A 24050-nucleotide genomic window follows, 5' to 3' on the forward strand; every position below is an offset into this window, starting at 1 on the left:
GTGAAGAATCTGAATTTGGAAGTATTCATCAAGTATCCAGTTTCATGGATAATGCAGTCAAGTGGACACAGTGTATTTGCAGATGATGCCATTTACCAGATTATTCTTTTAATTACTATTTAATAATTCATTGACTACTGCTTTCGCTTCCTTTCACTGCTGTATGCATCGGGTGACAGGGTTACTTATTTTGGTCCAAAAACCAGGTTCATTTGCAAAACTTAGAGAAAGTTTATGATAGACTTGAAACACTAATGTACAAACGTACAAGAAAAACGATACTCTTTGCGTCAAGTTTTAAATACTGGCCTTTAATAGCCCTCAAGTTATTTTTAATTTGTACATTGCATTGATAACGGCAATAAACATTAGCTTAAGAGATACTGTAGAAAACAAGAATAAAATGATAGCATGAAAGGATAGCTTAAAAAGGAAAACCGCTTTTTTTCTTCCCTTTTTTTCGGAAACAGATTGATACATTCGAGATTCTATATAGGAAGAAGGTATGGCCCCAATATCTCAACGGCACAGAGCGCAAGCATTCTGGAATATACAAAGTTGAGATGGCAGGAGCAAGTTAATAGTGCAGGAGGAGTTTTTGTTTCATGAATAGCGAGTTTTCTCGGAGCAGGCAGCTGGTTTTAACTCTGTAGAGATAAAAGTTCTATGCTTGGAGAGGTTTATGAAAATACAGTGTAAAGGTTTTGGCAAGTCTTCACTGACCACTCTTGAGAAGGCTTTCAGTGTCTGAATGATGGATTGATGGAGGCAAAGTACTCAGCTTCTGCATCTCATATAAAGGAATCACGGAGTGATCTTGACTGGTTCATGGTTACAGTCTGAAGATGCTCAATAACGGAGATTTTCGTAATCAATTCCCCAGTGATTAGATGAGTAAATATACAATGGATTTCAGCAAAGAGCTTTAGAAGATCAGGGACTAGGCACATGTGCACGATTTTCCAAAGAGGAACCAATAGTAACTCCTCGTCTGCAGTACCGGTCATGTTCAATTGCTAATCAATAGCAAACACTACAGGCACATCATCTACTGCTAATGGCATGAAATTACGCTCACTGTGACTTTCCTATCAGTACTACACATATGGGAGGTTGTGAGCAGCTTTTCAGGCTAAACCAGGTCAACCCTCACCCTGTGCCACAAAGGCATGCAGGAGAGGGTCCAGGTTGAAAACTTATGTGTGTGTAAATGGATGGAAGGTTCCTAGCAAGGTCTCCTCCATTCAAGATAAACCAGATTAATTCCAAACTATGTAGCATAGATCTGGTCTACCAATCAATATACTGAGTAAACCAGGAACATTCCATTTTCTGCTGTATAGACAAGGCTGCCATTTATTATCTGGGATAAACCAGATCTATCTGCCTTGTAAAAACAGGCCCGACAATCTTTTTTCACGAAAAGCCAGTCCATCTTATTTTGACTGCTGAACTTATGGAAAGTCTGCCCAGCTGGACAGTCCTTTGGTCATTACAAAATTCCCTGCCGTTCAATACCAGGCGGTGGTGCCTGTGTACGTTTGCGTGGAAGGGAGCATATCCTCCTACAAAATAATGATGCAATTTTGTTATTTTACAAAAAAAACTTGTATGATTTTATGTAAATATTTGGCAGAGCTCCTCAATTTGCTTGGCTGAAATGGCAAGACAGTTTTGGAATACAATAGAGCCTAAACATCAGTCCTGAACTATTCGGATATGGAAGCCCATTATTTGCCGAATGAAGAACGACTAGCATGAAGGCTGTCACCCAGTTTCCCTTGATTGGATGAATTACTAGGAGGAAATGCAATTGTCTTCTAGTCATTGGCCTGTGTGGACAGTTGAGCGGTAAGAAATACATTAAATTCCATTTAAGTTTTCTAAATGGCAACTAATGTATTTTTTGTCATACTTATTCTCAGCATAGATAGATGGTATGTAATTTTTTTGATGCAGTGAGTAAATTGAACGTTTAGCATTAGCTGCCATAACCTACATCAATTAGGCATATGTTCAGACAATCTAAATAGCACATAGCAGTGGGCAGACTATGGTATCATCAGCTAAAAAAGTATCACTCTGCACAGAACTGAGGCTGATGCATGTGATAAGTATGGGCTCCAAATCATATAAAATCTGTCAACTATGCAATATTAGAGCATGATATATAAGTCTGCAAAAGAATGAGGCGCATAAATGAGGTAATGGTTTTCAAGTCAGTAGGGATTTCGGACCCATTTATGAAGGGAGTGCAGTATTCAAGTATAACCAAAGAGAAGACCCATGCATGATGTGAGCAGCGTTTGCATGTCTGATCAAAGTCTAGAAACCGTGAGTGTAGTGAGCATGGTGTTGAAGTCTGATCAAGGTCAGGAACCATGCATGAGGTGAACGGGGCATCCCAGTCTGATCTGGACAAAGAATCATGTATGAGGTGTGTATGTATCAAAGTATCTGCTGATCTGGGAGCAATGAATGAGGTGAACATGAATTCATGTCTACAGAGGAACAGTAAGCATACACTAGATAAGTACTGCATCCAAGTCTGATGTGGTTCAGGGACATGTGTATGATGAACACAGAATTCATGCCTGCAAATGGCTACAACCCAGGAGGTGAGCACAGCATGGGAGTCTAAGCAGAGATTATGCCCATGTGTGAAAGATGCACAGCATTATTTGATGCAAGAAGGAGACGTTGAAAATGCTAGGAAAGTGTCTCCAGGTAAGCTCACAGCATGACAAACAGGTGAAAGATCCAGCAGAAGTCCTCATGATGAATGTCTTGGTGGTGGGGGTGAGCTGCACCCACAACGCCACAACTTCTGGGTTGAAGCCTCTTATGGAACATTTCATATTTCCAGAAAATATTTATCAAATGCCTTACCCTCTTCGGTAATGGTGGAACACATGGCACATGTTGAGAGAGCTTCCGTTTGACAACAGGACTGTTTTACCAGAGATGACTGAATGGACTACACATTGTCAAGGAATGGTGCATCCAGCTCCATTAAGTTGGAACAAGTGCAGATTGTCTTCGCCCTGACAACCCTGGTGCAGTCTACCAAAAACAGGGAGGGTAGAGAACAAACTATGAAGTGAACAAATGAGCTGTGCAGAAGTTAATCAAACAGTGATGGCCCCTCCTGTGGTACGGCGAACACATACTGCAGCTCACAGAGGAACTTAAGTACATGAGTGCCGGATTGTCATGCAACTGATAATTCTGTCTGTACTTTGTTTCGAGCTCACATTGCCATATTGAGGAAGTTAACTGTTCAGTTTAGGACTGTATGTTCTGTCCCCGGTTTCCAAGTGTAATTAATATTAAAATAAATGCATGGCAGCCGAGTAGCCGCTCAAATAGATACAGTTCATTGGAGGTTTCACAGATCGTTGAGTCCACACCAGGAACAGATGTCGGAAAAAATAGATCTTATCACAAGAACCTGCTTCCAAACCTGTTGATGTAGGCTCCTACTTTAAAATGATAAAAATTGAAGAAATGTCTTTACATATAAGGCACCAACTCACAGACAAAACTTCAAAGAAGCCAACATTTCCTTCAGCTTCCTTTCCTGGCCAGTCTCCAACATACTTATCTGTGCGGTATGTCCAGATGCAGCTATGTTCGGACAACTGTGCAAGTGAAGGTGTGCACGGACAATCAACTATACCCAATGCAGTGTTGGTTCTATTTTTGGGCATGTGTTTGTGCAAGGGTGTACTTTTGTGGCGTGTCAGGCCGCATTTTGTGCAAGTAAGAAACAGTGGGTGGGTGAGTGTGGTTTTTATCTGCCTCTTACATGTAGTTGTACTATATCACCATTGACTGTTGCGAGTGTTCACCTGCGTTTTTCTTCGTGTGAGTTATGAATTTTCTTTTGAGCACAGGATCCTTTTTGATTGAGTTAGTGGAATCCAACAAGTTGAGACAACCAACCCACTGCTGTGTGCTGCAATTTATTGGGTGTTCTCCTGGAAAAGTTTTTTTTGGCACTGGGAATGGACTCTAGCACAGAGTAGCTGTCGGATCGTGTGCCACTCTACTTCTTTTGGTTGCTTTTGCCAACAGGAAATAGGGCCAAGATATCCTTAAGGGCACTGCGGATGTTACTGCCGAACCGGTGTGCATCCTGCAAAGGCACAAAACAGCCAATAATCAATATTGACAAATATATAGGACTACAGGTCACAGTAGCAACATTGCCACATAAAGGACTTCCAACTAAAAAATAAATGCACTTCTTAACAAGAGTTAATGACCAGTGTAGTGACATTCGCATGGACATATTTGGTTAATAATATTCAATATTGAAGCTTGTACAAGAAGAGAGAACACAGAAAGACTTGCATGCAAATTGGGTCACAAGAGTGGGAGTGAACCCAGCAATCTTGCAATCCACATGTGAGGCACACAAAAATCACCAGTTAAGGTAACTGGAGTGGCCTCTGCCATTAGTCAGAAAGGGCAGGGGGCAAGCGGGAGAGAGTGAGACCTTGAGGGAAGACAGAGCGAGAGAGAACTGAGGCAAAGTAGAACTTGAAAAGTGAGAAATATAAAGGATGGTCTCAAACTTGGAGTGAGCAAACTGCATGGAGAGAGATAAAAAACAGACGAGACAGAGAAGAGAGATAGCGAGAGAAGCAAAATGACAGAAAGAAGACTAGATGTAGAAGGACTGCAGATAAAGACAAACATATTAACCTAGCCTAAATTAAATCATTAGAATACTTCACCTTTATTGAGCTTTCATTTTCTATAATTTTTTTATCACATTTGGCTTAAGCATATCATTAAAGTAAGTCTGTCAGATTAACAAATGCCTCAGGATTAGTCCTTCACCTGGAGCCAATTTGACTTAGGACATTTGTAAAGCCCACAAATGGAGTAAAAATAAAAATCCGTACATTTGTAAAGCGCAAACTACTCACCCCTACGGTTCTCAAGGCACTGGGGCCTTCGTGGAGATTAGGTGAGCTATTGCCCAGAGTCACATGTTGCTGAGTTGAGCTGCCGCGGGAGACAGGGATCGAACCGTGAGCCCTGTGCTCCGGAGTCAGCTGCCCTGGCTGCTGCGCCACACCTCTCCATCTCCCATAAGAAGAGATGTCCTGGCGCTCACAAAAGACTGCAGTACACAAACAGAAAAGAACGATAACTACGCTTGAATAAATACGTTTTAGGATCTTTCCTAAACTGCGTTGAGTTGCATTGGGAACGAATGTGAAGAAGCATGCTCTTCCAGACTTTCTGGATGATCAACCAGAGCATCTGTCTTTCAAATCAGGTTTTCTTCAATCTTGAAACAGCCAGCTGAATTTGGGAAGAGAACCATAGGGTCCTAGTTGGGGTATATCTGGAAAAGAAAATGCTACTTACCAGTATGCATCTGTTCTTTGCATGTAAGGCTGCAGAACCACACACTATAGCATTAGATCACCATCTGGGGGTGGGCCCAGATGATTACACTTTGTTGTTGTCTTGGAAGAGTCTTTGTCTGTTGGGTGACTCCTCCCTTAGATCGTACTGCGCATGGGCATCGACTTCATCCTCAGATTGTTTTCGCCATTGGGCAAATGATAGAGTTTGTATGAATACAGATAAAGAGGACTATGTGTTGTGTATCTAAATAAGATAATACTGGAACAGATACAGGTAGCCGGGGAGGCGGGTGGGCATGTGTGGTTCTGCAGTCCTACATGCCAAGAACAGATGCATACTGGCATTTTCCGTTCGAGGCATATGGGCTGCAGACCACACAATAGCATAGATTGCACAGCAGTTTCTCCCTTAGCGGCGACCACCCGCATCTGTTGCAGTAGTTGCACAGTTCTGTGTAATCTTGTTTTATGGGGCACTCCGCTACTCCGGTCCTGGCTATATAAATATAGTAATAATAATAAATAAATGTTCAGCAATCATAAAGAAGCGGTGCTGAGCTTAAATCGTTAGCTTCTATGTGATCCCCTTCAGCAATGTTGCCAGAATTTCTATTAGACATATTGGACCACAAAAATAAAAAACAAACTTGAACAGCATCCAGACTATGCATAATTTTTGGGAAACAAAATGGTCCCCAGTGGGAATCCTGACATAAGGCTATTACAATGGTTGTTTCAAGATTTGAGAGAGACCCCCTTGCAACCAGGGGAATAGGGTACTTTGTCAGTAAGCGAAAATGTTTACTTCCCTTGGTGAACCGATCTTACATGGGACAACCTAGAGTAGGTGTCTTGGCCAACCTAGTTGTTAAGCCCACTAAACCACTTCCCTGACTAATACACTTAAACAACAGCTATGTAGTTCATTATTTATTATAAAAAAGTATTCATACATATACAATTAAATCATTAAAAACCGCTCACAGGGAGCCAAGGATAAAAATGTACAAACAAATTTGCTGAAAAACAATCAATACACATAAATAAAAAAAAAACAATGTAATTATTTAACACTTGCGATGCTCAAAGACGAGGGGAAAGAAAAAGAGAGACATATACAAGACATACAACTTGTCAATTGGTGTTGCACGTTTGTAGGATTTCATATAGACACAATCCTGGCAATATATACTCATTAGTCTACAGGCTAGGTCTTTTCTCCCTTGATCGTGCTGTAGGGCGTCGACACGTTTCGATGGTCTTATTGATAGATTACGAGGGAGAGACTTATTAGTATTAGAGTCTTGAGAAATATCGTCGCGTTTCAGGGGGCCACCCCCCCTCATCAGGAATGTAATGCGGAGAGGTGTGCTGACATGAATAGCCCGGAGGGAAGAGTTTCGCACCACCGCTTGTTGGCTGGGGACTGACTGGCCGGCAGGATGAGGCTCGGACTTCTGAACTGTTTGGAGGTACTATGAGCGCAGGACACTGTGTCAAAACACGGCGCGCTGAACCGCATACACAGCCTACTAAAGGTCAAAGTAATGCATCAATGATCCAAAACGCTCGACTTTACTGAAAAGTGTATATCCTTTGCATCACAAGGACTTCAAATCCCACAAATCAAGGTATGACGGTGTACTTAACACACGCCTACCAGGGCGTTTGTTTAAATGTCAGAAAACACGTGATGCCTCAACGAGTGTATTTGGAAGCAGCCCCTGATGAGGGGGGGAGGCCCCCTGAAACGCGTCGGGCACCTGAGAGAATGTAATGCGGAGAGGCGTGCTGACATGAATAGCCCGGAGGGAAGAGTTCCGCAGTGTGCCTCTCAAAGCCTTTGGCACTTGGTGAACAATTTATCGCACGGTGGCCTTACCGTGGAGAGAGCACCACCGCTTGTTGGCTGGGGACTGACTGGCCGGCAGGATGAGGCTCGGACTTCTGAACTGTTTGGAGGTACTATGAGCGCAGGATTCTGTGTCAAAACACGGCGCGCTGAACCGCATACACAGCCTACCAAAGGTCAAAGTAATGCATCAATGATCCAAAACGCTCGACTTTACTGAAAAGTGTATATCCTTTGCATCACAAGGACTTCAAATCCCACAAATCAAGGTATGACGGTGTACTGAACACATGCCTACCAGGGGGTTTGTTTAAATGTCAGAAAACACGTGATGCCTCAACGAGTGTATTTGGAAGCAGCCCCTGATGAGGGGGGGAGGCCCCCTGAAACGCGTCGGACACCTGAGAGAATGTAATGCGGAGAGGCGTGCTGACATGAATAGCCCGGAGGGAAGAGTTCCGCAGTGTGCCTCTCGAAGCCTTTGGCACTTGGTGAACAATATATATATATATATACATATATATATATGCACAACAGTCCTTCCCAAACAGAAAAGGCGGAGGCCAGCACAGGAACAGGTAGGAAGCCTTTATTTACACAAAATTCCACCAAGGCGAATGCATTTCGGCGTCTTTTTGCCTTCATCAGCGCCGTGGAAATGATGGGAAGAAGGAAGCGGGTCTGCACCTTTAGGTGTCCTGCTACAGTTGGATTGGCTGCCATTACTCCTCCCCCTGAAGGGCTCCACCACAGGTAGTTCGTACAGTCGGTACTTGAACTACAGGACCCAGAATGCAAAGTTTTATTCCGAGGTCCCGCGGCGTTGATGATATCGGGAAAAGCCATTAAGCAGGGCGGTGCACTCTCACTGTCCAGTGTTTCCCAAGTTGGCAAAGAAAGAGCCTCCTTCCGTCCCCACCGCACAACCACACTTCCCAGATGTCTCTTTCGCGGGGGCATGCCGCGCGTGCAGCTAGCCCAGCGCAAGGAACAGTGTCCTCAACACCGCGTCCATTTCACCTGGATGATGTGGTGGGCCTGACAATGTCAATCCATGACCAAGTCTGATGCCGAAGCGTTGCCAGCAACTCGTCAGGCCACTTGATGTGCGGGGGCCTCCAAACACGCCACTGGCAGGCGCGTAATTGATGCACAACAGTCCTTCCCAAACAGAAAAGGCGGAGGCCAGCACAGGAACAGGTAGGAAGCCTTTATTTACACAAAATTCCACCAAGGCGAATGCATTTCGGCGTCTTTTTGCCTTCATCAGCGCCGTGGAAATGATGGGAAGAAGGAAGCGGGTCTGCACCTTTAGGTGTCCTGCTACAGTTGGATTGGCTGCCATTACTCCTCCCCCTGAAGGGCTCCACCACAGGTAGTTCGTACAGTCGGTACTTGAACTACAGGACCCAGAATGCAAAGTTTTATTCCGAGGTCCCGCGGCGTTGATGATATCGGGAAAAGCCATTAAGCAGGGCGGTGCACTCTCACTGTCCAGTGTTTCCCAAGTTGGCAAAGAAAGAGCCTCCTTCCGTCCCCACCGCACAACCACACTTCCCAGATGTCTCTTTCGCGGGGGCATGCCGCGCGTGCAGCTAGCCCAGCGCAAGGAACAGTGTCCTCAACACCGCGTCCATTTCACCTGGATGATGTGGTGGGCCTGACAATGTCAATCCATGACCAAGTCTGATGCCGAAGCGTTGCCAGCAACTCGTCAGGCCACTTGATGTGCGGGGGCCTCCAAACACGCCACTGGCAGGCGCGTAATTGATGGACAACAGTCCTTCCCAAACAGAAAAGGCGGAGGCCAGCACAGGAACAGGTAGGAAGCCTTTATTTACACAAAATTCCACCAAGGCGAATGCATTTCGGCGTCTTTTTGCCTTCATCAGCGCCGTGGAAATGATGGGAAGAAGGAAGCGGGTCTGCACCTTTAGGTGTCCTGCTACAGTTGGATTGGCTGCCATTACTCCTCCCCCTGAAGGGCTCCACCACAGGTAGTTCGTACAGTCGGTACTAGAACTACAGGACCCAGAATGCAAAGTTTTATTCCGAGGTCCCGCGGCGTTGATGATATCGGGAAAAGCCATTAAGCAGGGCGGTGCACTCTCACTGTCCAGTGTTTCCCAAGTTGGCAAAGAAAGAGCCTCCTTCCGTCCCCACCGCACAACCACACTTCCCAGATGTCTCTTTCGCGGGGGCATGCCGCGCGTGCAGCTAGCCCAGCGCAAGGAACAGTGTCCTCAACACCGCGTCCATTTCACCTGGATGATGTGGTGGGCCTGACAATGTCAATCCATGACCAAGTCTGATGCCGAAGCGTTGCCAGCAACTCGTCAGGCCACTTGATGTGCGGGGGCCTCCAAACACGCCACTGGCAGGCGCGTAATTGATGCACAACTGTCCTTCCCAAACAGAAAAGGGGGAGGCCAGCACAGGAACAGGTAGGAAGCCTTTATTTACACAAAATTCCACCAAGGCGAATGCATTTCGGCGTCTTTTTGCCTTCATCAGCGCCGTGGAAATGATGGGAAGAAGGAAGCGGGTCTGCACCTTTAGGTGTCCTGCTACAGTTGGATTGGCTGCCATTACTCCTCCCCCTGAAGGGCTCCACCACAGGTAGTTCGTACAGTCGGTACTTGAACTACAGGACCCAGAATGCAAAGTTTTATTCCGAGGTCCCGCGGCGTTGATATCGGGAAAAGCCATTAAGCAGGGCGGTGCACTCTCACTGTCCAGTGTTTCCCAAGTTGGCAAAGAAAGAGCCTCCTTCCGTCCCCACCGCACAACCACACTTCCCAGATGTCTCTTTCGCGGGGGCATGCCGCGCGTGCAGCTAGCCCAGCGCAAGGAACAGTGTCCTCAACACCGCGTCCATTTCACCTGGATGATGTGGTGGGCCTGACAATGTCAATCCATGACCAAGTCTGATGCCGAAGCGTTGCCAGCAACTCGTCAGGCCACTTGATGTGCGTGGGCCTCCAAACACGCCACTGGCAGGCACGTAATTGATGCACAACAGTCCTTCCCAAACAGAAAAGGCGGAGGCCAGCACAGGAACAGGTAGGAAGCCTTTATTTACACAAAATTCCACCAAGGCGAATGCATTTCGGCGTCTTTTTGCCTTCATCAGCGCCGTGGAAATGATGGGAAGAAGGAAGCGGGTCTGCACCTTTAGGTGTCCTGCTACAGTTGGATTGGCTGCCATTACTCCTCCCCCTGAAGGGCTCCACCACAGGTAGTTCGTACAGTCGGTACTTGAACTACAGGACCCAGATATATATAACTTGTTGCCAATCAAAATGTTCTTTTTATTGTGATATATATATATATATATATATATATATATATCACAATAAAAACAACATTTTGATTGGCAAGTTCCATGGGACACCCACGGGAACAAGCAATGCAACTGGCTGGCAACAACACACCATTACAGTGCTCCGAAAGCCGGTGTAAGTTATATATGTTGGACCTCCAAATATCTGACCCTGTACCAGATCTGCAGGCCCTCTAGAAGGTCCAAAATGGGACCATTGGAGGGGCCCTGGAGTTGCGGGCCACAGGTGGCAAGCTGGAGTCCGTGAACTCTGTCTCAGAAGCAGAGGGCTTATATATAGTAAATTCACATGCTGTGTACAGTCCTGCCATATAGTGCTCAGATGTTGCATTTTCGAACTGACTTGCTATTTTACATTAGGACACAGGTTTCAGCCCGGGTGCATCTTCTTCCCCTTTAGTTATGTGCTAATGCATAAGTGCTAAGCAAAAGGACGACTGCCATGTGTGCCAGAAAATGAAATATACATTTAACTAGCTAGTTTTTAAGTATTAGACGTCCTATCGATTGATCGCATCTGGGGAAATTAGTAGGTTGCTTGCAAATCTCCAGCACTGCAAGCTGCAACGTTTGTTAGATATTGTTGCAGTGCCCATTCCCTTAATGTAGTGGATTAAGAACAGTAGTTGACGGTATCTAAAACAATATTTTCAGTACTGTTTGTCAGACTCGTGTTTCTTATTGCGCATGAATATCAACAAAGTAATGTTTAGAGAACATGTGGACAGATGATAAAGCAGAAGTTTTACATGTCTGCTAATTTGATAGTGCACAGAAAAGCCATAGTGGCACCTTTCTTATGAGTAGCATATGCTCTTTGAGTGGCATTTAATGTACATACAGTACAGTTTACAAGACACACTTTCCAGATTGGGTTGGAGCTTTTTTCCTCAATGGGCTTTGTATGGTCAATGTCTTAGATAATGGATTTTCTAACATGTAAAGAATGTGAAACTCTGCCAGCAATTGTGGTAAGAAATAAGGTAGTTCGACAGACTAATTAACATGAAAAATACAAGGCTGCATTCTGAGTACAACTGCCTTTGTATACTTGTATAAAAGATTCTACAACTGATAAAGCTTGTAGCCCTCTAACTTTGAGCAAGGATGCTACCAGGAAAATCACCTCCTACTAAAGGAACTGTAGGTGTGTTTGCCATACCCTCTCCCCACGTGGGTCATTCTTATACGACCTTCCCTGAACTTCTTTAAATTATTTTGCTTTGATGTAGCGATGCCTTGCTGATGTATTCTCTACAATACTCTGTTGCATTGCTAAAGGTGACCTGTTTAGGCAGTGCTGAACATAATGTTTCGATGCGCAATGGTTGTGGAGCTGTGAAAAAGTGTCTTAACTCATTAGTTGAAAAAACAATCTGCGTTGGCGTCTGTGTCCTAGTGCATTGGGGTTTCATAGAAGGTATCAAGAGTCAGCTCAAACGGACACTACTTCTTCAAAGAACAACATGCAATGCAACATCCCAACACTAGTGGTCAGTAATGTGCATATATTGGAAACATCTTATCTGGGGGCCCTAGAGCCTCCTTACTTGGGATGAAGACAAGGGAAAGGGAGATCACAGTCTTACCTATAGTCTATTGTACTCACACAGGTTTCAGCTCAGCCAGCACAAGTTGCTATCTGGTGTAACACACTAGTGCTAGAACATCACAAAATCTAGATTAAATGAAGAACACAATCTTAAAGAGGATGCAGTGAGGAAGTGTGCTCTCCAGGCAGAATGACCTTCCAGCTCCCCTGCACTTACAGCAATATTAAGGGAAGAAAGGAATCCTTGTTTGTGTTTCTGGACTCATTGGGCTAGGAAAAAAACAGGACAACTATAGTGGACAAAGTCAACAAGATGGATCTCGGGAAGTTTCATACTCTGTACTCTGATCCTGGGGGTGACTGGATGGGTTTGTCAACTCCTGATCAGCTGCTCCTGGTCTGAAACATCAGACAAGTTCAATCTGTCCGCCATGGAGTTTCCTGTCGCTGATGGAAGAAGTTCTGATTGAGACCAACTTCTGGTACAAAAATGTATCTTCGAGAGCCCTGAAGCTGTGCCGGGTATAGAGATGCCAGTTACTACTCCAATAGGAAGGGCACAAGCAAGCACTGTATTGTGTCCCCGGTAATGGGAGAACATCCCCAAAAGTACTGGAGCAGTAGGGAGTTCAGAGAGTCTGACATGGTAGCCAACAAAGGAAGAGGGTGAGATGGGTGAGCTGCACACTCACAACTAAAGAGAGGCTCCCCCAAGCACAGCTAAAACCAGTGAGGGTCTCGGCAAGGAGCATGCAGGTTTTCATGTCATTAACACAAGGACGTGTAGTTGACACCAGTAGTAAACTTGTAAAGAGGAGAGGTAGAGGTAAAAATACCGGTCCCCTTGGACTAGACTCCAGCTGCCGCCACAACCTGCCCACTTTATTGCCTGTGATAAGAGTGCATGGGTCATGTAGAGAAAGCATAGCATTAGCTGTAGAAACAACTGGAAATAAAATTAGTGTAATGTGTGCCCACTGGACAACTTGCTTACATTCGAAAACTGAGAGCATCAGAACAGCCTAAAGTGACAATCTGTTGCTTTTAAAGGGCCTGCTTTTCAATGGCCAGTAACCGGAGATTAGAAACTGCTGGTTGAGAAAGGCCAGTAGAGTTGGGAATAAAGCCACTTGCATATTAGTGAAAAATTAAATTAAATCGTAGCCTTTGCCCAGTTGGAAAGGCTGAGGACGAATAAACACCTATAATGTTGGACCTCAATAAATTACATGTATGTGGTGTAAATGATGAGCAGCTGAGTCTGGAACAGGTGAACCAGGTTCTAGTGATGGCATCATAAATACCGTCGACCTATTAGGGATAAAAATCACTATGAACAACTCCTGTTTTACTATCCTAACAGTGTATTGCCCACCCCAAAGTACCTCAATGTTTAACGATCTCTTTTTTCCTATAATATCAGACTTATGCACACGTTACAAAAGCATCCTGGTAACTGGTGATTTCAATGTCCACTGGGATAAAAGTGATCAAGATCCGCTAGTCCAGAAATTACAGACTACTATGACCGCTCTTGGATTAGCACAACTTGTGGAAGCTCCAACCCACATAAAAGGCCATATTTTAGATCTTATCTGGTCTTCCATGCCAAAGGCGGTCATTACAAGCATTACACCCTGTATCTGGTCGGATCATCACCTAATCCTGTACGACATACCGTTAAACAATTCCCAGGCCAAACTCCCTTTAAAAACTAAAAAAGTGCGCCAATGGAAAAAAGTGAATTCCGACACCCTGGCCAAAACTCTGCCCAAATACAAACAGAATTCCATAATTTCCCAAGGTGATACTGACCTTGATTTAAAGTATGATGCGTGAACAACTACCCTTAGGCAATCAATCGATGAGCTAGCCCCCGAAAAGGTACAAAGAGTAAAGGGTGCAGAGAAAGGAGCCCCTTGGTTCACTCAAAGTCTACGTGAACAAAAAAGAAAGCTCCGCTGTCTGGAAAGATGTTGGAGGAAATCCAAAAAGGATACCGATAGGGAATTATATAGAACATCGTTTCAAACATATAAAAAGCTTATCGTTTTAGCCAAGAAGGATTATTACGAGGCACGCATAAACAACGCTACAAACATCCAGAGAGAAACCTTCCAAATCCTGAAAGAGCTAAGTAAGAAGGAGGAAAAGATAGACATATCGATCGACTGTGATACCTTTCAAGGATATTTCCTCGAAAAAGTGGCGATCATCTTGTCTGATATTAAGAAGGATAATCCAGTCTCACACATTGAACAACTGCCTCCTTTAAATCCCTCAATCCCTATCTTTACCAGATTCCCCGAAATCGACCCTACCACCCTGAGACAACTTGTAGCATCCACCAAGTCAGGCTCCCCTGCCGACCCATGCCCACCCGACATCCTCCGACTAGCAATCCCAATCCTAGAGGATCAGATCTTAGACCTCTTAAACACCTCGCTAGCTACTGGCTCATTACCAACCTCCTTTAAAGAGGCACGCGTCAGACCCCTGATAAAAAAGCCTGGGGCAGATCCATCCAGCCTGAAGAACTACAGGCCTATCTCCCAGTTGCCATTTCTGTCAAAAGTGCTAGAACAGCACGTGCTAAAATCCCTGTCATCCCTCCTGGAATCTCACCATCTTCTCCAGGAGCGGCAAGCTGGCTTTCGTGCCCACCATAGCACAGAACTAGTGATGCTATCCGTACTAGACGAGCTTAGATGCATGGCTGACAGTAAAAAGCCAAGCGCCCTGATATTATTAGATCTTTCAGCGGCGTTTGATACTGTCAGCCATGCACTGCTCCTGGGCAGATTGGCTCGGTTCGGGATAGGAGAGCAAGCCCTCAAATGGTTAACAGCCTTCTTATCTGGGAGGACGCAGAGAATCCAGGTAGCAGATCAGGTCTCCGAAGCGGGTGCCTTAGCCTGCGGAGTCCCGCAGGGCTCTGCGCTCTCTCCACTCCTATTTAATCTTTACTTACAGCCATTGATAGAGTCCCTGGCAAACATGAACTGTAAAGTTTTTAATTATGCCGATGATACTCAGCTGCTGCTGAGTATCGACAACACATCATCGGCTCAGTCCATGGCCCAAGACATATTACGTTTTACAGTAAACTGGATGTCGTCCAATTTATTGAAAATCAACCCAGATAAAACGGAGGTTCTCGTAGTTTCAACCTTGACCTCCCCCTGGAATGATTTGTTCTGGCCACAAGAACTTGGACCCACTCCTAAACCGTGCCCTAGCGTTAAGAGCCTCGGTATGAAAATTTACCAAGAACTCTCGATGGCTAACCAAGTGTCCGCTGTAGTTGGTTCCTGTACCAACCTAATCAGGCAACTGCGTAAGATCGTCCCCATACTCTCAAGGAATATGCTTCGAACCATTGTCTCAGCCACAATAGTGTCTAGAATCGACTACGGCAATGCGTTATACCTTGGCCTCCCAAAAAACCTATCCAACCGTCTTCAGGTTATTCTGAATGACGCAGCACGCCTGATATTTGGAGTGCCAAGGCGGACTCATGCCTCCCCCTTGCTCTATAGGCTACATTGGCTGCCTATAGTACAAAGAGTCGAATTTAAGAGTATGTGTATCTGCCACAAAGCAATCCACGGACAGGCGCCAGCCTATATAAAAGAAAGGCTCGAAATATACGAACCTAAGCGCGCCCTGCGATCATCCGGCTCCTTTTTGCTATCCTGCCCACGCTTTAAGCTGGCAACTAAAGGAGGTAGATCCTTCTCAGTTCAGGCTCCGATTATCTGGAATAAGCTACCGGAGGCGCTTCGCAGAGAGTCAAACCTTCTCCACTTCAGGAAGTCCTTGAAGACTCTACTCTTCAAAGACGCATTTACTTCCTAGTGGTCGGCTACATACCTCAGACTCTCTCATATACTCATCCTGTTTCTTGTTGCTGCACTTGGTTAGTAGCGCTTTGAGACCTGTCGGTGAGTTGGCGCGATACAAAACCCAGTTACAAATTACAAATTACAATCAGCTCAACATGCTGTGCTTTTGGTAATGTACCTACTATCCCCATGCCTAGCAAAACGAGTGTGTAGTTGTGTAATGTAACTGCTGCTTATATAAAGCATAATAAAACCTTCCTGTCGAGTTTGTGCTACATAAAACTACCCCCACTCTCCCAAAAAATAATAAATAATCAAAAAACACCCAAAAGGCCAGTAAATCCAAGCACAATTCATCAATTATAAAAGGAATAATATCTCTAAAAGGCTGATAGGGTTGGGGACATAGCCAATCACATATAACGTAAAATAATAACATAAGTGAGAAACCAGTGATTATATACTGCCGTTTGAGTAAGGTCAATAGGGTTGGAAATGAAGCTACTTGTATGGTAGCAAAATAGTAAATAAAATCAGAGCCTTTACTCGGCTGGCCGGGCTGGAATCGAATCAGGCACTTTTAAGTCAGTCACTTCTAATAAACTGCATCTTTTGAACTGGCAGTAACCAGTTTATTAACTGCCGTTTGAGAAAGGCCAGTAGGGTTGGGAATGAAGCCACTTGTATGGTAGTGAAATATTAAATAAAATCGTAGCGTCTGGTCGGTTGGAAAGGCTGAGGAGGAAACAAGCACTTAACAGGCTGGAACAGAATAAATCACATGTATGTGGTGTCATGGGTAGAGCGTGTAGGAAGGTGGAATCTGACTATACGGTTACCCCCACTTTTTGCCTGGTGTTTTACTGGTTTTCGACTTAGTTGGATTGGGACCCTGCTATTCAGGGCCCAATCTATCTGCTTTCTCTATAAAATGGACTCCATGTACTTTAGGTACATACCAGATTGTGACTGGGTCACCCTTGTGAGCCCCTGTATATGGTACCTTAGGTACTTAGGTGCACCCTAGGTGTACCAGGGGCATGTATTGTGCTACCCCTGGTTAGCCTTCTAAACTGACACCACAGGTTTGCAATTGCAGCTTGAGTAAGGTGGTGTAATCAACCCGTACTTAGATATAGTATACCTATATCTAATACATATATAGACACATATTAACCTATAAGTCACTCCTATGGAAGGCCTTGACAATCCTGGAGGCAGAGTGCTTGGTTTTGTATGAGAGGGTGCCCTAGCATTAGCTGAGCCCCTCTGCAGCTTTCAGAACCATCTCCTTATAGCTGTTCTATGATATAGCCATACCATATACTCTTAAGTGCATTATAATCCTCGCGGTTAATGCTAACTTTGGTTTGGCTTTATCAAAACAGGTTGTGTACGGTGTCAAACAATTTGAAATACTGATAGAGCAAGATTTCGCATATTACGCGACTTGCTTGAGTCAAGAACCTCGAATAACTTATAATCCCGTAATTCAAACTTGTACGCCTTACTAATTTCTTTTATTTTGGATGTACATGTATAGTAGTGACGCTTGCCTATGTGTTTTACTAATATAAATAACCCTTGTTCTTAATATGGCCGCCGCTTGGGGATTGTCTACTGCGCATGCGTTAGTCACACTCACGTGACGTGACGTAGTTGCAGTTCTGGTGGGAAAACGTGCGCATGCGTACTTGCGTTTAAAATGGCTGTCTGTGTTCTAACGTGGTGAAGCTTGCGCAGATGCTCTCGTGTTATTGTCTGTTGCACTAATTCGTAATCGCATAGTATATTTTTATAATAAGGAGTATAAAGTAACTATTCATAATATACAAATGAATTCATTTATTTCTATGTTTTAATTTGTTTTCGCTTACTTTTCATGTACCGCGATAATTGGGGGGTCTGAATGAGACGAAAACCATCTTGAAGGTCCCTACTGCGCATGTCGCGCAGCCAGGGAGAAGTCAACCTTGAGCAGTGGAACTCAGCCAGCTGGCAGCCACGGTCAAGATGCTCCTTTGAACACAACCTCTGACCCAGAAGGATGGAGCTAAAATGTCCTTAACTCGATACAATTGTTATTTTCCATTGTATTCTGTGGAGTCTTCCGTGAGAACCCCAAACCTGCTAGGCGGTCTCATAAAATGTAAATTTAGGCTTGTAGAAGTTTGTTCTGATTGGTGTGTTAACCTATCCTACTTGGGAACCAATCGAAATTGGGGATTCTGACACTTGCAACATTTGGGGGGTGGTACACTGACCCGAAAACAGTATAACTAGCCTAGGTTTAGTCCGACTTGTCTGAATAGCTGACCTGTCACTGACCCAACGCACTCAATAGGTGACTGAATACAGAGCGCTGCGGAGCACTCTGTCCGAATTTTGACCATAGACTGTAAGGTTTTACTAAACCTTAAGTGCTGGCGGAGCACTTTGCTGGGGAGTTCGCTAACCCAATCGGGGTTCTGACTGATCGCTGCAGAGAGGGTGGAGCGCAGGCGTTGCTTCCGAACTGCGGGTGCTGGTCGTGCCTTGGTGGTCCTGTCCTGATCCTAATCTGGTTTTCCTGTCCTGTCCTGTCCTGGGGTGTCCATTCTGCACCTGCTGTCCCATTGATGACTGTCCTTCCTTGGGGTATTTCCTGTCCTTGACTGATCCGTGGCCAGGGTTGGTTTTCACACCATTCTAGGTAAATATATAGTGCGAAAACTCTATACTGCACTTTCTGTTTTTCTGTCTTTGCTTCAATAAAGATATATCTTTGCATACGTTAAATTTCCATGCTTTCCGCAATCTTCTAAATGAAAAGTCCATGCATTTATTTCCATAGCATGTTCCTATGTTTCCCTACCTTTTAGAATATATTCTTTCCAACTGTCTATGAACTATAGATGTGGTTTATAATTTCCCCTTGCAAATTGATTGAAGTAACATTGTTAGATTTATAGCGTGTTCCAATTTTTACCCCTTCCTATAGATGTATAGGATCCCTAACTTTCATTCATACACTTGAAGTACATCTCCATAGTGAAATTCTAGTACGTGCATAATTTTGCCCATTTATAGTTGTCCCTTCTTAAACCCCATCTGGAATCAGCTTAGTGTATTCCCTGTTCTCATCTCATATTATGATTCATAAATGGTTGCCTTGATTTATTTAATCTACGGTTATGTGTTTTTTGTTATCTTGATTATTGATTGCCTTTTAACTGTAAACCTAATGTTTTCCGAAACTGAATCTTAGATAAACTTTTAAAACTTCTCAGTTGTCCGTGGTCATTTTATGAGTACAAAGGGAGATATAAAGTTGGTATTTGTGTTGCCTGCCTTTTTCTTTCACAGCTAGCTCCCTGATCCATTCTGGTCATAGGTACCCGCGACGGTGGATTGGTAAGTCGGGTACACTAGAATTATATAGGAAGGAACCCAGGGTTACTGGTAGTAGAGAGTGAAAGGTCACCCGATTAATGTGTATGATTAAATTGCAGAAAAGGTACATGGGCCTGGTACGTGTATGGTGAAATTATTAGCCAGGTGACCCGCGATCTCTATCAGTAATTTTCTGGTAGCAGAGCTGTGGTTAGGGCCTAGTTAAAGTTAGGTAGGACTAGTTAAGTTAGATAGGTTGGATGCTGCTAAGAGTTTTTTTTTATGCTGCTATTAAGGGTAAACATTTTTTGTGAACTGATCACTCACGTGAAATGCTTTGCTTTGAAAAATTATGAAATGTTTTAAATTGTTTTTCTTATTGTTATATTGATTCATGTATTAACCCACTCGTTAGTAATGGTTTAGTGTTTGTCTGGAATCCCCGGGGAAATTGAATAGCGGGTGGAAAGAGAATCCACGCCGAGGTGAGGTCAGTGGCTCGAGGAAAGTTGGTGCAGGTTAGGCAGAACTGGAAGCACTAATAAGGGTTTTTTCTGAATATATGTTTTGAATAAGTGATAGCAACGAGTTTGTTGGCAAAACTTCTATTGTGATATAACCTAGTAAGGGTCACACCGGAAGGAGTAGCAGGTTCGTCGGAGCTTGGGTGATAGCAAAGGGGTTCGCTGGTGAAATTTTGAACTTAGTATATATCCCGGAAAAAGTGGACGAGTCAAAAAAAGTAACAGGTTCCCTAATGCTTGAGTGAAGGGTAGGCGGAAGAGATCTATCCATAGTGTGTGAAAAGTAGACAGAAGAAGTTTACTTGCAGTGAAAAGTATCTTTTCTTTCTAAACACTCGAGTACAGTGGCGAATGTGTATTCGTTGTTAAATAACAAAAGCACTTGCACTTTTAGAGAGAAATTAAGTTTCCGTTACCTTGTGAGGGAGGGAGTCAGTTGCGAGGCTGCTCTGACGTCACTCTGTGCCGCGCTGGGATTGGTAGACGCAGCGGGTGTGTAGCGGAGCTGAAATTGTAAAGGAGGGGTGAGTGCCGAAGCGTGAGAACCCGTCTCGCGAAAAGGCAGCGCACCCATTGGTCCAGATTTATTTGAATTCGTGCATTTCATTGGTCGCACGGAAATAAGAGACGCACTAGGATTGGAAGTGATTTGTAAACAAAGTCACTCGCAGAAATCGTATGTGGCATTCGTATAGACCGCATACTAGACCTGATCCACGACATTTAGGGTTTGATAACGATCAGTGGAAAGGGCATAACACCAGCATTATGTACGGAAATAAGAGAAAATTATCCCTGGTGAACAAAGTAAAGAATTATTTTAAAAAGGACAAACCGATTAGAACCAGAGAAGGTGTTGTCATTCCGCCACCGAATACTCCCGCATCTTTTATGATGTTTGATAAAGGGTACCACTCGTGCGTATGGTTGGAAAACTGGGCGGAATACACAAAGGATGACGGAATTTTGGCTTTTCCGTTAGAAGGTACATTTAATGGCAGGATTCTATTTAATTTGAGAACCCGAATGAATGATTTACATCCCAGACCTAGATTAATGCAGTACGAAGCACTAGAGGAATGGGAAATCGAGGCTTTTGAAAGGCATAAGCCCCGAATGGATAAAGGGTTAACAAAATTTTATCAGAAATTGAAGCAGGAGACCCGAGACAAAAAGATGAAACAGTGGAGACAGAATATGATTGTAGAAGGACTGTTTCCAATGATGCCAATGGGTGGTCCTCCTGGGGGGGAAAAGAGGACAGAAAAATGCAAACATTGGGTGCCCATTGGGGAGTCGGATGATGAATTGTTGGATGACATGTTTAATAGAAGTCCGCCTCCTTATAATGAAGGACACAGACCTTCTAGTGAAGGGGATAATTCTCGAAAACCTCCTCCCAAGGATGAGGCCAGATCTGCAAGTGTAGGGGGGGGGGGGTTGTCAAATACCTCCCTATAACGAGGGTTTGGGACCCCTAGGTACGAGAGATATGTATCCCAGAATACCCGCTAGTGGAGAAGCAAGATACTCACGAGAAAGATTTTTGCTCTAGACCTTCCAAGGAAGGTGAGGCAAGACCATCAATTTCAGGAATTCCGTTTTTAAAACCTCCGTATGAGGAAGAACCAAGATCCCTAGGCACAGGAAGTTTGTTCCCGAAACCTAATTATGGTGAAGGACCAAGTGAGACGCATCCCACTGCCCCGAGTTATGCTCCAACTTTGACCCCGCAGGTATTACATGAAAATTCATTAGATAGGTTACTGGAGGAAAAGGAGCGAGAAGCTCTAGCTAAACAGAGGGCCGAGATAATTCAGAAAATCTCCCAGTTAAATACCAGTCCTGAAGCATTGACAATCCCAGTAACTATTGGACCAGTGGTTCCGTTGTATGGGGACCGACAAGGGAGTACAAAAACTCCAGTTATCACCCCAGTTATAGCTCAGCCGAGACCAGAGCCCTTAATTGTAGATGACCAGACTAGTGAATGCGAGTCTGAGGTCTCGCTAATGGATTTGCCCATCAGCAATGCAGGAAAAAGGTTACAGAAAAGACAATCCTTTCAACACGAGGGAGATTCAAATGGAATCAACTTCGGGTACCAAGAGTGTCACGTTAGTGACTCCTGAAGAAATTGAAAGATGGAGTTGAGAGTTAGAAAAACAAGTTCCTCAGTCAAAACCTTTAGATCTCTACAAACTGAGAGTAGAAATAGAAGAACTGATGGCAGGAAATGTAGGATTAGACCGATTAAATACCTACTCTGAGGAAGAGCTGTTATTCATCTGCAAGAATCTTACCCGAAGTACCAGAGTACTCCATGAAAAACTAACAGACACTGCAGCTAGTATGGGAATAGACATTTCAAAATCAAAACCATTGCAAAAACCGTACAGAGCAGATTTCTCAGACAAAGATTTGGAAAGCCTGAATGTGTCAGTAAAAAAGGCACAGGTCAAAGAACTATTGACTGTGTTGCAAAAATGGGGAGATGTAGAAAAATGGAAAGCCAGATGGGCCAAGAAGAAAGATGAGGCAAGATCCAAACAGGTGACTCCTGAATTCATTCTAAAAGAAGCGGACAAGCCAGAGCAGTTATACCCTATGCGCGAAGTGCCAGGTGGAAAGTACGTGCACGTTCCATGGTCCAGACAGGATATTGTGTCCTTTACCAATGACTTTCCAAAATTGAGAGAGAAGCCTGTGGACTGGTACAGGCAGGTGGAAAGATTTGTAAAGGTGCAAAAATGCTTATGGAAGGACCTGGATGGGTTCTTCGATATAGTGGTTCCTGTGGATTTATGGACCGAATGTAAGATTGCCATTGGGTGGCCTAGTGAGGAGTACCCGAGGGACTCTAACACAGGAGCACCATCTGATGAAGTAATGAAAAAATATGATTAGGTAATTCTACACCTAAAGCAAAAGGTACCTGCGAAGGAAACTGATTGGACCAAGATAGATAGAACCACACAAGAGAGGGATGAGACTGTCCACTCTTTTTATGAAAGATTGTTACAGGTGTTTAAAACGTACAGTGGTATAGATAACATCGAGATGAAGGATATGACCCACTTCATTTACAGGTTTGTAAACGGTTTGAGACCTGAAATTTGCCAGTGGATCAAAGATAATAAAATTTGTTGGCAGTCTAAGAAAATGGATGAGGTCTTACGGTACGCAAAGTACTGTGAGGACGAGATGGCAGATAAGCGAAAGGCTCTAAAGGAAAAGGTTATGTGGGCACAAGTGAAGCTAGCAGAACAACAGGAAAAGCAATTGAATAAAATGAATAAGAATACCCAAAATCAAGGTTCTGGGGGTGGGGGGAAGCCCAAAGTAAAAATGAGCAGAGAAGAAGCTAAAAAGAAATTTCCCTGCCACCAGTGCGGAGAAATTGGGCACTGGAGAGACGAGTGTCCATATTTACAGCATGATAATACCCAAACCCCTGATTTAACTCCACAGACGCAGAATGAAAAACCAAGAAAGACCCAGCATCAGGTAAAGGCAAGTCAATTGCCCAGAGCGCCAAAACCAAATTATAAGGGAAAGTCACCACAGGGTGATGACATAGAGATCTGGGGAGGCAATGAGAATAGAAATGCAGCAACTTCGCAGTTTCTGTTGAATGATACTTTTCTCTGTGACGACCAATACTGACGGGGCCCGAGAGGGGAGGACGAGGAGTGCGTACTTGGCGCCTCTTTGCCGGTAGACCAGTCAGGGCCATACATTGAAGGAAAGGTTGATGGAAACAATGTCACCTTTCTATTGGACACTGGTGCTACCCGTTCTACTGTGAGAACAGCGGACATTCCAAACCTACCCCTCAAGGGAGAAGCAATCCAAGTAGTGGGTGTATCTAATCAATTGATTAGTACCCCAGTTACTGAGCCCATGGAGATCACAATAGGGAACTTCAAAGAAATGCATAGATTTGTAGTTTGTGATACTAGTCCAGTAAACTTACAGGGACGTGATTTGTTGTGCAAAACGAACTGCACCATCTTTTGCTCACCAAAGGGCGTCGAAATTCAAACCCCAGACGAAGATGGCATATACAAATTAATGTTAATTAGACCTGACTCAGAAATTAAACAAATGACTATACAAGACTTACCCGAAGAATTACAAAAGACAGTGAAACCAGAAGTATGGGACTTTACTGG

The 24050-nt window shown here is 44.1% G+C and overlaps 1 protein-coding gene across 10 annotated transcripts in view; it reads right to left on the reverse strand.

Annotated features, from left to right (window-relative positions):
- Nucleotides 1-290: 290 nt before the first annotated feature.
- The window catches only part of LOC144770575 (carnitine O-palmitoyltransferase 1, liver isoform-like), a 525217-nt gene continuing 501457 nt past the window's right edge, over nucleotides 291-24050 (reverse strand). For all 10 annotated transcript variants that reach the window (XM_078655216.1, XM_078655221.1, XM_078655217.1 and 7 more), the window contains exon 19: nucleotides 291-4138. In XM_078655216.1, the coding sequence (XP_078511342.1) occupies nucleotides 4049-4138 (90 nt within the window). In that variant the 3' untranslated portion in view covers nucleotides 291-4048. The remainder of the gene's footprint in view (nucleotides 4139-24050) is intronic.

Source organism: Lissotriton helveticus, chromosome 7, assembly GCF_964261635.1.
Source record: "Lissotriton helveticus chromosome 7, aLisHel1.1, whole genome shotgun sequence".
In the NCBI taxonomy this organism is placed as follows: Eukaryota; Metazoa; Chordata; class Amphibia; order Caudata; family Salamandridae; genus Lissotriton; species Lissotriton helveticus.